Source organism: Frieseomelitta varia, unplaced genomic scaffold (assembly GCF_011392965.1).
Source record: "Frieseomelitta varia isolate USP_RPSP 00005682 unplaced genomic scaffold, Fvar_1.2 scaffold_845, whole genome shotgun sequence".
Lineage (NCBI taxonomy): Eukaryota > Metazoa > Arthropoda > Insecta > Hymenoptera > Apidae > Frieseomelitta > Frieseomelitta varia.
The window spans coordinates 124,293-140,271 of NW_025110640.1; the positions used below are offsets into that span (position 1 = coordinate 124,293).

The 15,979-nt window shown below is 36.9% G+C and overlaps 2 protein-coding genes across 4 annotated transcripts in view; one reads left to right on the forward strand and one right to left on the reverse strand.

The window, feature by feature from the left end:
- LOC122536531 overlaps positions 1 to 13,598 on the forward strand; it is a 30,216-nt gene extending 16,618 nt beyond the window's left edge. The window contains exons 2-9 of the mRNA XM_043668964.1: positions 8,836 to 8,901; positions 9,005 to 9,105; positions 9,301 to 9,396; positions 11,075 to 11,200; positions 12,268 to 12,357; positions 12,484 to 12,563; positions 13,035 to 13,142; positions 13,206 to 13,598. Of these exons, the coding sequence (XP_043524899.1) occupies positions 8,836 to 8,901; positions 9,005 to 9,105; positions 9,301 to 9,396; positions 11,075 to 11,200; positions 12,268 to 12,357; positions 12,484 to 12,563; positions 13,035 to 13,142; positions 13,206 to 13,373 (835 nt within the window). The 3' untranslated portion in view covers positions 13,374 to 13,598. The remainder of the gene's footprint in view (positions 1 to 8,835; positions 8,902 to 9,004; positions 9,106 to 9,300; positions 9,397 to 11,074; positions 11,201 to 12,267; positions 12,358 to 12,483; positions 12,564 to 13,034; positions 13,143 to 13,205) is intronic.
- A 48-nt stretch (positions 13,599 to 13,646) lies between these two features.
- LOC122536532 (protein LLP homolog) lies at positions 13,647 to 14,712 on the reverse strand. Of its 3 annotated transcripts, XM_043668967.1 has the most exons (4): positions 14,582 to 14,712; positions 14,134 to 14,321; positions 13,964 to 14,053; positions 13,647 to 13,933 (listed from the first exon to the last, which is right to left on the reverse strand). In XM_043668967.1, the coding sequence occupies exons 2-4, from the start codon at positions 14,291 to 14,293 to the stop codon at positions 13,722 to 13,724; spliced, it is 462 nt and encodes a 153-aa protein (XP_043524902.1). In that variant the 5' UTR covers positions 14,294 to 14,321; positions 14,582 to 14,712; the 3' UTR covers positions 13,647 to 13,721. The 3 variants fall into 3 exon arrangements, with proteins under 3 accessions (XP_043524902.1, XP_043524900.1, XP_043524901.1); XM_043668965.1 differs by having other exon boundaries at positions 13,647 to 14,053; XM_043668966.1 differs by having other exon boundaries at positions 13,647 to 14,053; positions 14,134 to 14,320; positions 14,579 to 14,707.
- Between the last annotated feature and the right edge of the window lie 1,267 nt (positions 14,713 to 15,979).

Consider the following 15,979-nt stretch of genomic DNA (forward strand, 5'->3'; position numbering starts at 1 on the left):
TCGCGAGCTGGAATTTACGTTGGTTTTGCTAGAAATAAGCTAACCTCGATACGACCGAAGACGCTGTTAATTTATGCAAAGCATACACCTCTCTCCGGAAGGCACACAGAGAATGCCATCGGTTCTTGGATTTCGTGGGGGACTTGGCACATTGCAAACTGTACAATTTACACTCGATTAGGCGGCAGACGTGAATTTTGCGGAAGATATAGAACGTACTATGGCGCGAAATGGAGGGGTCTGTTGGATCGAGTCTGTTATTGCAACGAGAAAGATATCCTCAAGCTATGGTACTTAAAGACTTTGTTCCTCTATTGTTTCCTATCAGACGAATGACGGTCCTTCGAAGAGACGATGGACGAAGTGAAATGAGAATTAAATTGAAATTATATTTGCTACGTGGAAAATTTCTGTCACGACCACTCGTTTCTTTTGTACAAGTTCCAAACGTTGTTTCTACATAATTGAAATACATTTTCATGAGACGATATATAAAAGTTACACAAGTGTAATATCATTAATGATAGTCTCTTCAAATTCGAAGAAAGTAATAAAAAGAAACTATCGAGTAAATATTATTCCTTCTCATAATCACAATATGAGAATATAGAATCGGAGTTGAAACATCAATGCAACATCGATCCTTCGTTCCGGTGATGAATTTGACATTAAAAGACAACTCTACACAATTAAATACGCAATTTCGATATAAATTATTCCCTCCCCGAAATATCTCACAGAAGAGAATGCAAGTACTCGAAGAAACACATAAAGCTTCACGCGTCAGCCAGCCTTTCCGAAGCAAAAAAGGGGAGATCCACGATGGGAGAACTTTTTATAAACAATGCCGAGAGACTGGTTACCGAAACGACCGCGAAATGAATCAGGCAGAAATTGTTTGGGTTAGGTTCAAACATCGAACGTTTCGCAAACCCTCGTTAATATATACAAGGGGCGAGTGAGCACGTCAGATTGTTTGGCCGTCGTACGAACGGCGAATGGCGGAGAGGACGCTGAAGGAAAAGGAAGCGGCTGGCAAAACTCCGTCGCTAACGAGCCGCGCGCTCAATATTCTTAAAACTTGCCCGCCCGACAAAAAGACTTCGCTCTCCTCTTTTCTTTCGCAGGCGTTCAAGAGTGACAGGGAAAAATATCCAACACTGGGGACACTGAACCCATTTGTCAGCCGTCGAAAATAACTCCTTCGCTTTTATGATAAACCATCGTTATGCGCCACGACGGTGGATATAGTTAACCAAGAAGGGTGGGAGGGGGAGGTAAAAAAAAATATCGCCGCGGTTGCAGCGAAGAGGATGAGACACACGAGGCTGTCAAGAATATTTCGGCCAGATGTGCGCACGTCCGATGGAAATTATTTTTTGATGACGTTATTCCACACCGTTACTCTCTCATAAGCACTCCGGAGCACACAAGCAGGATCATGTTGTTGCGAATGTTTACACGACCGTTGCAAACGAGTAGTCGAGTGACAAGTATATTTCGAAGCAGATGCAGAAGCCAGAGCGCAGACTGCAACTGTAAAATATCACGTTAGAATAATGATAGCCACAAATTGCTGGGATAACGAAGCGTTTGACCGTGATGCTGAAGCGTTTGAGGATGCTTGGATATAAGATTATTGAATATTGAATTTATCGTCAACTATATTGAATGTAAATACATATTTCTTAAGAATGGAAGAGAACGACTGCGGAAAAGTCATTTTTCAGAGGACAAATAGTTTCAAATAAGGAAACACAAAGCATGTCGTTGTTAACCGAGTTGTGCAATTGTCACATCGAACAAATTGAAATCCTTCCAATTTTAATTCATGTTCCATTTGTACTGAAAAATCAAAACAAATTTTCATTTGCACTGTTAGAAATGTAACGAGAACAATAAATATATAATTACGCGTATAATGAGAAATATAATCAAACAATATGTAATGCAGCAACGAAATCGTACAGTTAATAATTTGAAACTAGATGGGATTGCAACGACCTCAACGATCCGCTCCACAATGTTTAATATTCTTAATCAACGTCTTTTAACAAACGTTTCCAAGTATTCATCTCACCGCCGCTATACCACGTAGAAAGAATCAACGTTTTTCACGTGCTGCAGCGAAATAGTTTAATTTACGCCTATCGACTGTAAAGCAAGGATCAACAAGTTAGCGACACGGACAACGGCTGGCTAACAGGAATTTATTTATTTACGAATCGAGCAATCAGAATTTAATTCAAGAAGCCGTGTGTAGACTGTGTAGGCAACGTACGCGCGCGAAACCATCGGTCGGAAACCGCAAATCGTCAGCCGGGTTGGTCCTAACATTACTCGCCGTTCGTCGAGTGTAATCCTCACCCCACCTCTCCCATCGAACACGTTTCCCCGTGGTATTCGTATACGTCGCGATTCATTTCTCGCGCGATGTTAATTGACGCCGTGGAATTACATCGCATTTGCATTCCGGACACGTCGCGACGTTCGTTCCGCGTCGCTTTGTTTTTCTGTTTTAACGCGCCCGGCTCGCGTTGCACGCATATTCTCGTCGCCAACGAGAAGGGATGACACGGGACGTAACGACCGGAATTATTGCATCGCGGCCGATTAACCACCCAAGCATCGAGCAGCCAGCCGGCATTTCCGAGAAATCGAGCGCGCTCGCGTCGCGTCGCGTCGCGTCGCGTCGTGGCGAAACAACCGGCAACCGAGGTAAAATTGCATCGTTCACGCGGCTAAACGTTTTATAAATCAGCCGGATAACGCGTTCGCTATTAAGCCAACACCGCCGAGGAACGTGTCGGGCTCGTTTATTTATCTGAATCAAATCTGAATGGATCCGCGCGTTAGTTTGGATAGTTTGTAAATTAATTTAGATTAAAAGGGTCGTCGTTCTTTTCTTTTTTTTTTTTTTTTGGAAATTGAATTTTATCACGCGGCGAATCATCCAGTCGCTGGCGTGTATTCGCTTATGCGAGATCTTCTAGCTTTATAGACAGCTTTCGAGAACAGATCTCCTCCAGACGTGGATTAATCGACTTCGTGGCGGGAGGATTTTCAAGCGGTGACGAAAAACGAGGTGTTGCAATCACAGAGGTTGTGGCTTGATCAATCATTGCGTCTCGAAACGGTAGCCAGTGACCGGCCAGCCTGTTTGGAAAACTTTCGAATCGACGAATTGTGCTGGCCGGACACGAGTGCCACTTCACTTCGTCCGGTTATTTCTTTGTTCTTCTCCATGTGACCGTCTCGAGGACATCTCTCTCTCTTTCTCTCTCTCTCTCTCTCTCTCTCTCTCTCTCTCTCTCTCGATGTGTTTTTGTGTTTTGCAGTCGTCGAGCTTCTGATTGCTCGTAAAACCGACCATTCTCGTTTCTTTTCGCTATCAATCCGCTGCTTTGATCAATTTAATTGGCGACTCATGTCGTGGCGAGGTTTTAAAAGACCTTAACGATTTGATTTAAAATTAGGCTTCATAGTCTTGCACGTGGGTGGCAAAAAAATTTAGAATTTATAAAAAAGAAAATTCCACATGTGCCGTGAGTGGAATTATTAAAATGCAAAGAACACACGATGGAGATTTAGAATAATCGATATTACAAAGCTGATGGTATTGCATTTTCCAAATCAAATATATTCTATTTGTGTTCACAATACTGCCAAAACACTCATAAAATAAAACATTTACAATACTAAGGAAATGAAACCTTAGAGAAAGATTCACCCTCCGAATGTTATAACCAGTACCTTGGATGTTTTAAATTTTCTAAAAAAAATCAGTCAGCCTTTTTCTATGTCGCCGAGTCGATGGAGCAAAGTTCACGAAACTATATAATAAAGAGTCAATATATTTATCACTGGCGGGAACATCGAAACGAGCGTGCAAAACATGTTATCACGTTCGCGACATCGCGCGACGATGGTTTACCGGCGTAAGACGATAACATACAGTTTCTCATACAGGTTAAAAATTCGCCCTGTGTGTCTGTAATTACGCTCACTGTTTTACGAGTATTACTAAAGGGAACTGAGGTTGAATATTTATGATTCAATTAAAGATCGATCGGGGATGCGAGATTAATTGGTACCAGCCGACCCAACATATAGATTTTACCACCGATAATGTACGCGACGTGTTATTCGAATTTTTCTTCTGATTCTCGTAATGCCGATGTATCAACCGGTTCGTAGAGTGATCTCATTTGTTGTACATCTTTAACGTAGCCACATATTTTTATTTGCGATAGAATACGCGCGTGATAATACGTGTCTGATAATTGCCGACTAACTGAAACCGTGTTCTGCGATTTCTTTTTCTCGATAATACGAGCCTTCAAGTCTCAAGGATGAAAATGTTTCTTCGATTTCTTGAGCGTGATTATGAGTTGAAAAGTTATGTTAATGTTTCTATGAAGTAGAACGAATAACAGGCGCTGGATCGTTATTAGATTTCAAAAATGAAGGATTTAACGCTCAATTTTTATACCACAATCAATGTACAGTGCCCGCGAAAGTATTTGCACGTTTATAGATTCTGTACGGACAGAAAAATTTGTATTTTCAACATCTTCTCTCGAGATCAGGATCTATGTGACGTATCGCCGATCCAGTGAACGTCTGATTTCACAGAACATCGTTCACAACTATCGTCGTGAAAATATTGCAGCGTGAGCAACAGATAATCAGCTGGGCGAGCTTAATAACGAATGGCCAGCATAACTCGACGCTGCGTTTAACCGCCGCTCGGCTAGAAGTGGGAAACATGCAAGATCACCGTTAAGGTTTCGGAAGTACCTCTAAGAAGAGTCGCGGACACGCGAGCCGTCAATGCGGTAATTCATTGAAAATTTATCACCTCGAAGACGTTTGCAAGTGGTATCACGCGACGGCGCCTTCGTCCGCTCCATATCGTTAATCCACATTAATTTTATTACAAGCGACTTCTTCGTATATTTCCTCAACTTTTTAATTCTCTCTCTCTCTCTCTCTCTCTCTCTCTCTCTCTGTCTCTAGCCGGTTCTTCGCTAACGGAGAAAGTTCCTAGAACACGTACGAAGTTCTCGTTCTCCATGAACTTAGGCCTGTACGATGAAAAGTGAAACGCCTTCGAGTTACAAGTACAAGTTACGTTCGTACATTATGTAACGTCTATAGTAGTTACAAGTACATACATACGTATTGAATTGAAATTGAACCGTGCGTTGAATTTTAATTGCTCTTCACGTCGGAAAATTTTCTACGAATTTATAGAAAGATTCCGTCAGCTGAAATTTCAATCTGATCGATTCTGGCCGCGTTTAAATTCTTAATTGTCAAAGTTCAATCGCTAAATACTCTAGTAGAGTAGAAGAAATTGCTACGAAAATTCTGCAGACGACACAAAACACTGACAAATAAAACGTTATTGAGTTAAAAATTTTTATTAAAACGCGGTATCAAACTTTGCATGAAGAGAGTAAATAATATTTAGCAAAAGAGCAGCGATATTTCTTGAAATGAACGCTTATTAGGAAAATAAATCAATGTGATCCGTAAATCCGTACAGTTACATAGTTGAAGTACAAGTTAGTTGCAACGACCTACACGAATTATTTTCGTGAATGTGCGTTTAACTTTTTCGTTTCTCTCGTTCAATGTCGTGGATCGAGCACGTTGAACGTTATCAACGCGCAACGTTCAGTATGGCCACCAAAGCACCCGAACCAGTATTCCCACGCAAATGTCCTCCGAACCGTATCTAAACCTTCGTCGCAACGTGTTCCGAGAGATTTTTCTGGCAACGGGAATACGCTCTAGGAACGATTTGATGCGTGTTCGTCGCGACAGCGAGGACATTCATTTTTCCGAATTACAGTGAATAGATCGCGATCATTGCACGGGGACTTATCACGTCACATCCAAAGTCAAACGAAATATTATCTACGTAGGCGTTCGAAAGTGTCCATAATTTATCAACCAGTATGATCTTGGAACAGCCGACGGGTCTAACAACTTTGAAAACTTAAAGAAAACGAGATAACTTATATCTTTCAATTGTGCTTTACAAATGTTATTTTATTTTGCTTCCTTCGATTTACTTTGACTCTAGTTTACTTTTCTAATTTATGTCTACTCTAAATTTATGTTTCTGTTGCGTTACGTGAACACTATATAGAAGCAATTTCTATGTAAATCAACAACGTGTAAATTGGAATCCACGGTTTCTAAGAGAAGGGATTGATTTTAGTCGACGCGAGAACAATGTGCTCCGTCATGGCGAAAATTATAGCCAGCCACGATTTGGCTCAAGGGGAATGAGCCAACGTCAGACACACATGTCTGACGGAACACACGATTCACTAACCTGGATCACCTGCCGCGCTAATACCTTTGATCCCACACACGATCGCATACACAATCTGTAGGAAAATACGGACATATCGTTTTTAACAGACAGATTTTATCCTCGACGTCGTTCAAAGCCCTCATTTTGTTCTAAACACCTGCACGGATCTGAGCAACACGCTGACCTAGCCCCAGGAAGAGATCATAACAACTTGGAAACTGAGAAATCTAAAGGCAAATAGTTTATAAGCAAGTAAACATTAGTACAAACTCACAAATGTCAGCTATTGAAACTCGGTTTAATAATTAGTTAATAATTAGTAGGGAAAAAAATCATCGCACTGATTATAACTAAATTTAGCCAATTATGAAATTATACCTTCCAACGCGATTAATTTATTCAATTTTGAAGAGAGCGGACGATACTCGTTTCTAAATAGAGAACAACTTTTCCCCCCTTGGTCTAAGGCTCTCTTTTAACGAGAGCAACTTTCTTGTTTGAACAACTTCCTCGCGCCCTTGGCATATCTTCGTCACGAACAAAATGGCGCACGGAGCAAGAAAACGTCTCAGGACGTGAAGCGGTGTTGCGACAGTAAACGTCGTGTCGCGTTTCAATGAACATGACAGCGACACGGTAAGATGCAATTTTCTCGCGGTTCGAGATGATGACGAAGTGGTTCCTCGCCGCGCCGAGGATCGCCTCTCGTCGCCCAATTATGCGCGCGATACGCGCGTGGATACTCTTCGTGCGCACAGAATCGCGCCCCGTCCTCTCCCGTTTGAGTAATTTCTACCCGAGACGTCCGAACCGTCCGGAGAAAATAGCGATTTCAGCAAGTTCGAGATTGTAACTGTCCGATCTTCCACTTTTCGCGTTAATACTCGCCGATTACACAGGATGAGCACGACAAGTTTCATCCGTTGATCGTTGCGCGGCTACTTACCCAGAAACTTCTGCAATTGTAGAATTAAAGATTCGTAGAGAAAAAAGTTAATTGCAGTTAGGTCAAGAATTATTATTATACCCGAGATGTTGGATATTATATCTAATTTGAGTGACGAGCCAACTCGTTTAACAGGTTACCATTAACAGGATAAAATTAACAGGTAAAAAAAACATAAATGGGATTATATGGGCGTTTGCTATGAAACCGTAAAAATTTCAATTTTCCAACTTTTATGCGTCAGTGAGAAATGAAGCATGTTTGAAATCGTTTTGAGAATTGTATTGATATGTTCACAGGAAAGAATATCTTTCTTTTTGGTAATGTTGGTTCAAGACGTAAACGCGATGGAATGGTTGATGAGAGTGAAAACGGAAGTACTAGAAGTGAATACCCCTTAACCAACCAAGGACATCTTGCCAGCTAAGTTATTGTACTTGAAACCGGCCGACAGTTTCCAGTGTAAATGACACTCCGAGAAACTTTCAATGTTCAATTACGGATGATCCTCGCGCATTTATGTAAACCGAAGCGTCGTGTATTCTCTTCTGCGCGGAATATTCAAGCACCGAGGGAAAGGAGCAATTTCAGTATTGAATATTATAGCATTTATCGTAATATTATGTCCTTTGAATCAATTTTAACAAGCAGACTCCTCTAATATTTTTTAAATTCACCTTACTTATGTCCTTATAATATAATACCATGACTTTCGAATAAGAAATCATGGTATTGTTCAAAAAAATATCTTTCTATCGTTTAATCATTCACGGATATGCTGGTGACCAAGTAGTATCAAAAGGGCCAATAAAAGTCCAAAATTGTAACAAAAGGCGCGCGATTTACATCAGAAAGCTTCATACATTTAAATAGAAAAAACATGAAATTCAAATGCATATAAAGCGCAGGATGAAAAGAATTTGTTAATGAGTTTATTCGAAATCGTCTGAATCGAAATCGTGGGCGTGTATCGATCGATCAGACCGGCTGAGTCGATTACAATAAAATCAATTGAATTACGATGCAAGTAATAAAAGCTGATCTGTCAAAGCAGATCAGTTACAGCAGAAGCTATCGAATAATCCCTTACGACACGAAGGCAATCATCCGACGTGCCTAAAGCTCCTTTTTCCAAGTGTATTACCTGCGCATTTATCGACTCGAAATTTAAAACGCAGCTAAACGAAATTGTACTCCCCGTGCTTAACGATTTCCATATCGGCTCGACGAGATGTAAATGAAGGCGTGTACCGTCGTGTCATATCGATCGCGATCGAAACAATCGATTCATTAATTTAATTTCATCGCGTCACCGCTTGACAATAGGCGCGTACAAACAGCATAAATCTCAATAACAAATGTAGAGCTGCGGGAATTTGCGTGTTCGAAATACGTCAAAGAAGAGTCCCTCGAATATTAAACGCTGTATGATATGCCGTTTCCTTTTGTATGTAAAATTCTTGGAATTTTTCATACAAAAGGAAATAATATACATAATAATATACATTCTTTACCCTTCGCTGATGATAAAGCTATTTTCTATGTCTCTATGTTTCAGGAGACGAGTTTGCACCAGATCGATCCCCAGTACTGTTAGTCATCACCATCGAAATGGACAAGTTAGGTAAAAAGACATTTTTGGAAAATAAGATATTTGTCATTGTAAACTAGTTACGAAGAATTTAGAATTAGTATTATTCCGCACGATGAAGTCCCATTGTTTTTAGGTATGTTAATATATTTAATGTTAAGACCGATTTACCTTCCGTTTTCTTGTGCTGCCCTGGATGGACACAGGCGACTCACTTGAGTTTTGGATGTAATAAACGTGAGTGATTGAAAACTATTTTATTGCTTTAATGATTTTATCAAGATTTTAAAATGCATGACACTAATGACTTCATCGGTCTAATTGTGATATACGGGACAAACACTTTTTATGGACATGCAAAATATTTATTAGTCGATAATGAATAATTGCGTGTCAATCGGTTAGCTGTACGTGAATTTAATTGCCTTTCAGCTGCCTGCCCTTCCCCATGTTTAAACGGAGGTACGTGTACTTCTCCTGGTAAGTGCACGTGTCCCAAAGGATTTACAGGCAACCAGTGCCAGACAGGTAATGTCTAACACGAATACAAATCGACTCTAAATTATCATTTCCAATGCTAATTAACGCTACGTGTCCAACACCTTTCCTACTCTACATTTTATTACCAACTTCGCTCCATTAACTTTCTCGCAGGCATGTCTGACTGTATGTGTATTTCGCGCGATCAGAGAATTGCTCAATGCTTCCGATGATTCGAAAATGTTATCCAATTTTAAATTAAACGGTAATATTATATTCCGTTTTGTAAAATTACGGATTTTCTTCGTATCAAACTTTCTTTACTCAAATCGAATTTAAATTTTATTTAAACGAATTAAGAGATCCTCCTCGCATGGAACTACGAATTAAATAATTAAATTAATTTTGAATTAAATTTCAATTTGATAAGATCAAACATTTCCGAATAACTGTTATGTATAGTACCGCTTCTACTTCAATTCTCGCTGAAACGAAGCATTTTTGATTGCTTCAATTTTCACGTTTAGTTGCAAACTGCACAATTGCGAGGAGCGTCGCCTCTTATCTAAACGAGGCCCCGAGTGCCATGGAAGTAAACGAACCTCCGCGAAGCTAATGACGCGAACAACGAGCGCCGATAAATCGTAAAATATCAATGATCGATATTCACCGTGCTAGGAAGCACGTCCTCGTAGCCAAGATCGTTAGGCGTAATTAAATTGACGCAGGCTGATACGCAGGTCGATAGCATCGCGCTGAATACCGTGCTGACCGAACGTATTGTGGTATTCGATAGCTAGGCTGCTTTCGATAGATTTACGAGCGATTTCATTAAGCTATGCGGACGTTCTAATTACCGCGGCGAGGTAAGTCGTGTTAGCACGCTGCTCTTAATCCGATATAAAAATCCTTTACCAGAGGTTTCAACACACCCTAAGGTCCTTGAAGCTTTCATGGTTTTACAATAGACCATGTTGTTCAATTCCACTTATAGCCTCACGATCCAACCATGCGTTCATTTCATAGTTTCGTAAAAGTAAGAATTGAAACAAAAGATTACTCGTGCTAACAACGATTTTCTTTCACTTATTTTAATTTGTGCAGAAAATAAAACATATTGAGGGAAGAGCTTGTAGAAAAATTGTCAGAAATGTTTGACATATTATGATGGACCTTTTACGATTGAAACTCATCTTCGTATCATACCGCGAAACAACGGATATCTTTAATGGAACGATGTCTATGACGTATTGTAGTGAAAGCTTTGATAAATTATCAGTATCTCAGTTAATATATGATAGAATGAAACATTAAGTATCGCTTTCTATAATAGATAGAATATATGTCTCTTCTATATATTAAATACAGAAAAAAATATGTATTTCAATTTCTCTTACACTCGCCTCATTTTTCTATATTAATTAACAAGCAAGTTATTTTAAATGGCATAGATCCCCCACCTTTCCCTACTTATTCTCGATCATTCACAAACTTAATGACCGATTTACATATTTTACATTACATTGACAGTAATTTATTCCGTAAAATCCTCGAGCCAATTTCGAGAAATTCATCGAACGGTAGCGTTGCATTGCGGCAAATTTGCGCAATACCGCTGACCGGAAACCGAAGGACTTCGCGATGGATCAATCGATCCCGTGCAGCTGTCACGTTTATGCAATTAATTTTTGCACGAATTAGCATAACTTGTCCACCAACGTTACAGATGTCGACGAATGCGTGACAGAGAAGCCCTGCGATCAACTCTGCAGAAACCTACCCGGAACCTACGAGTGTCACTGCAGGCCCGGTTTCCAACTACAAAAAGACGGCCAATCCTGTCGAAAGAACGGTGAGAGTAATTGTCGGAAAAATTCTACTCGCCAAAGACGAAATTTGTTTTCGAGATTACTTGACAGTGAATAATATGCTATTGAGAAATACACGAAGTGGCACTTTTCAACCCATTTAAACGCTGTTCACGGAACGCCATTCACACGCTGCTAGGCACCAGTCGAACAACAAGTTTTTGAATGGCTTCTTGTTGTTCTGGTCTCGCTCTAGGTTCGCGAATTTTAGATGAACGAACGACCGTGTTATTTTTACCGAACGAACGACGCCGTTTTGTCGCGTCCGTTCCCATTGATCTTAAACTTCAATGCTATTTACACGAGGCTTGACTGTGTGAGTGAAAAATGGTTGTCGATGGTCAAGTTCAAGATCTCTCGAAATTGGCTGAGTTTCCGAGAACAGAATGAGATATGGTAAACTGTCCTGAATTTTAAGCTTGAGTGATACATGGCTTGAAATATGATCAAATCATTGCGTCCTGCAGAATATAGAAAAGTAAACGGTATACCTACGAGAAATAATTGTTAAACGTAATGAAGTTTGAAAAAAGGATATTATAATTAGTAGCTACATTAGGTGCTGTTAGTTAAGTAATAAGAAATTAGAAAATAAAAATTCCATTTGTAATTAGTAGATAGAGATTTTATCACGAAGAAACATTTTAATTCTTCTGTATAAAAATTTAATTTAATTTTACTATAATATCCTTGATAATAAACCTGATTTCTTTTTTTTATACAAACATCATTAGCTTTAAACCCTATCTATTTTTACTGGAATATACTACAATGTATTAATATACTAGATTTAATTATAAAATAGAATTTAATCACCAAGATAAAAGCACTTGCTTCATAAAGTAGAAGGAGGCAATCGTTGAAGAAAATTTATTGCAAGATTAAATTTCAATAAAGAAACTATCATATATATTACGAAGTATAGGTAATAATTGTACTTCATGTTTCCAGTACCAATATTTCGCACAAAAACCAGAAACAGCGATCCTTGTTTCAAGCTTGAGGATCTGCTTTCAGATCAGATTGCTTCAACTTCTTTTTTTTTTTTCAGACACCGAAGATACTGCGTTCGAGGCTCGGGACTTGGAGAACGATTTCCATGAAACAACGACGACGAAGCGTCCGACAGTTTCGTCGCATGGTCCGTAATTGTAAATTTTCTTTCACTGTCTCTTTCTTCTCTTTCTCATTTTTTCAATTATTATTCTTATGCAAATGCAAACATATTTCGAGTTCTGTAGTTGGACGCAATTACTACCATTTACAGATACGGAAAACGAGGTAGCTGACGATGACCTCGATCAGGACTACGAGATTATCCTGAAAAGGCTCACCAAACTCGAAAAGGTATGCCGGACAATGGCTTGCCGTGTTATTTGACTTGTAAAGGAGAGATACGTTCGCAGATGCAGTGGGTTGAAGAATTTCCTCCTTTTTAGTTTTATTCCGATCGTTCTAGGCATGTATGGATTATGTTGATTTCTGAGAAACAATTCGATTCCAACTCTGACACTGAATAGGGAACTGACGCAATTCTGATTTTGTAATATTTTAGAGATTTGTTATATCATAACTTTTTAGATTTCTATAGTATATTTATGATCAGTTAACTTGGAAAACCAGCAAATTTCATAAATGTCGCTGTTACATTACAGTTTGAGATAGAATAACGATTTATTATTCATTGAAAAATACTTAAAAATGCATAATTCGTTAAAATGAGGAATTTATATGAAAATAATTATAAATTTACTTGACATAAGTAAAAATCACAATAAAGAAATGTTTGGATAATAAATTAATAACTTGTATTATTAGCAATTTGCAAAAGGAAGAAAGAGAGACACAGAAACGACGGATATGACTGTCAAGGTTGCATCGGTTGTTGAAACTATCAACGAAATGAAGAGATCTATCGAAAATGTGGTTAGTAGTCACTTTATTAATGTTTTATAAAATATATGTTCAAAAACGTAATTCTGTTCATAGCAATTGATGCAGCAGGAGATATATGAAATGAAGAGCAAATTAAGAGAATACGAATTGGAAACAAGAAAAATGCAACACTTAACAAATAGAGTATTAGAACTAGAAAATCGTTTAAGATTGCGTTGCAGATCAACAATACCAATGAACAGTGGCTCAATGAAATTTTAACATTATTGTTGCAAACGAGAAGAGTGTCAAAATATTGAACATTTTCTATAGATATAATATTTATGTGAGAAAATTTATAAGAAAAAAACATGCTATCACTGCCATCTCTTTAGCTTTTACGATATTTTAGAATGTAGTAGACTTAAAGTATAGTAAAACTATAACTTAAGCAATGTTTGTGATTATCTGTAATCAGCTTTATAATAAAACAAAAAAAAACTAGAATGATGTTTGTCAATTTTGAAGATTGTAGACATTAATATAACATTTTCCTATAATAGAATTTATTTTTGTTACAAATACAAAGAAGGAATAGCATTAGTGCTACTAATTTTACATAGATCTAATCTACTTTTGCTTCATTCCTTTTTTCTGCCTCCTAGTTAATCTTTTATGTGGCTTAAAGTTTCCTTTTTGTGATTTTGCTCTACCCTTCTTGTGTTTTGCAATTTTTCGTTTATTCATCCATACAGGATAATTACCATACTGATCTCTCATTGTTCTTTTATTATATAGTCTTCCATCGATGTCTACATCCATTGTCTCACCATTTGTTTCAGTGTTATCATTAGCTTGATTATTTTCTTTTGCTTGATCATCTTCTTTTGCTTGTTCATTTTCTTTTGCTTGTTCATCTTCTTTCGCGTGTTCATTTTCTTTTATTGTTTTAGCATCAACAACTTGAGACAAAAAGTAATACATATCTAGTTAGAATTGTTATACAAGAATAATGACATATTAAGAAGTAATGTGTGTCTACCTGTAGCAATTTTTGACATTTCACTCATTTCAACGTCCTGTGATCCATTCTCATCAATACCTAATGTCTTTTTTAATCTTTCTAATTCTTTTGCTCCATAACGCACCCTTTTGATTGCTCTACACTTTCTCCTCCATTTACTACGCAATGATTTTGCCATTTTGTTTCTATATATTTAAACTATTTACCTAGAATTATTTTGAAAAATGCATTAAATGAGTACTAAGTATAGAATTATAATTCCATTTATTAAAAATAAAACAAATCTTGTTTTGAGTTGTGAACATAAAAATGTAAAACTAAATAAACGTAAAATAAAATTAAAATAAAATTTGAAAGACTATTTAATAGTAACATAACTTCAAATTATCGGCTAACTAAAAGGACCAGAAGTAGTTAATATATTTGGAAATATAAAGTTAAATACAGTTAATTATTCAATACCTACTTTAAGTTTAAGTTCTTTAAATATCTTTATCAAATTCACTTTATTATGTTATTTAAAATCTAAAGCACGTGTAATAGATTCTCAACAATGAGACTTAACCTCAAATATGTTTACATTTAAGTGGCGTCCTCTACAGGTTGATAGCATAAAATAACGTTATACCATGGTTTAGATATGAAATAGACCTAGTACTCAATGCATTTTTCAGTTCTATGTTTCGGGAAATATCATTTCCAGTATTATCGATTCTATATAGAATAAGAACAGTCATAGACAAGGTATATCAATAGATCTTGCATCATATGCGACTTCGTGTCTCATGCACTGAAATACCGACATACTAAAAAATCAGTGGTTTCTTAGCGCACTCTACACTTAATAACGGTAAGTTGGGGAACTACATCAAGTAAAACGATCGAAGTTGATCAAACAATGTGCCAGAAATACGATTTTCAAAATTCATAATTGTCAGTACCGAAATGTGAAGCTAGTAACCGAAATCATTCTGCTATATATCAAAAAAAGCTTTATCCATGTTTTATGGTATTACGATGGTTTTTTTTCATATAGTAAATTAAAATTCTAAATTTATTAATAAAATATTAAAGAACCTATCAGCTCAAATAAATTTTACCAAAACTTCGATATAATATGAAAGAAATTAAAGAGAAGAAGAAAGAACAACCCTCTCATTTACAAATATAAACACTGTAGAAGAAATACTTAATCCTAGACTTTCTAAAATATTCTTGTACGAAAAATGTACAAATTCGGATGAAATTACAAAATTAATTACTCATATATCAAAATTACCCACTATTTATTTTTCATTAATCTAAAGGATATGTACATTTACACAAACATCTAATCGGATTGCATCCGATCAATTCGTATTACTTGCCATATAATTAATAATTTTATCAATTATATAATTAATTGTTTAGCTATATATGCAATTAATAATTATATATCAAATAATACCGATTGTCCAGGTCTCACCCCGTGGAGATGATGCGTGTGGAGATCCACCCTACCTATTCCATTTTTCTAAACCTTCCTAAATTATCTCTTTATATTTTCTGCAACTAATATTCTCTGTAAGTTAATGTATCTGAAACAAACTTATATATTGGATTAGTATTTAAATTTAAATAAAAAGACCTGCAATAAAAATATAAGATAAAGAAAATGATTTAAAAAAATAACTCTAATAACGAACAATCATTATTATTAATTCCAATAACAATAAATTGGATAACTTATATTTCAAAATAAATTAATAATATCGATTTAATTATTTTGTAGTTTCAAATCTTCATTATAATATTTAAATATTTCATTGCAATACTTTTCTCATTTCATTTTGTATATATGGCACATGGAATCATTTACATTCAC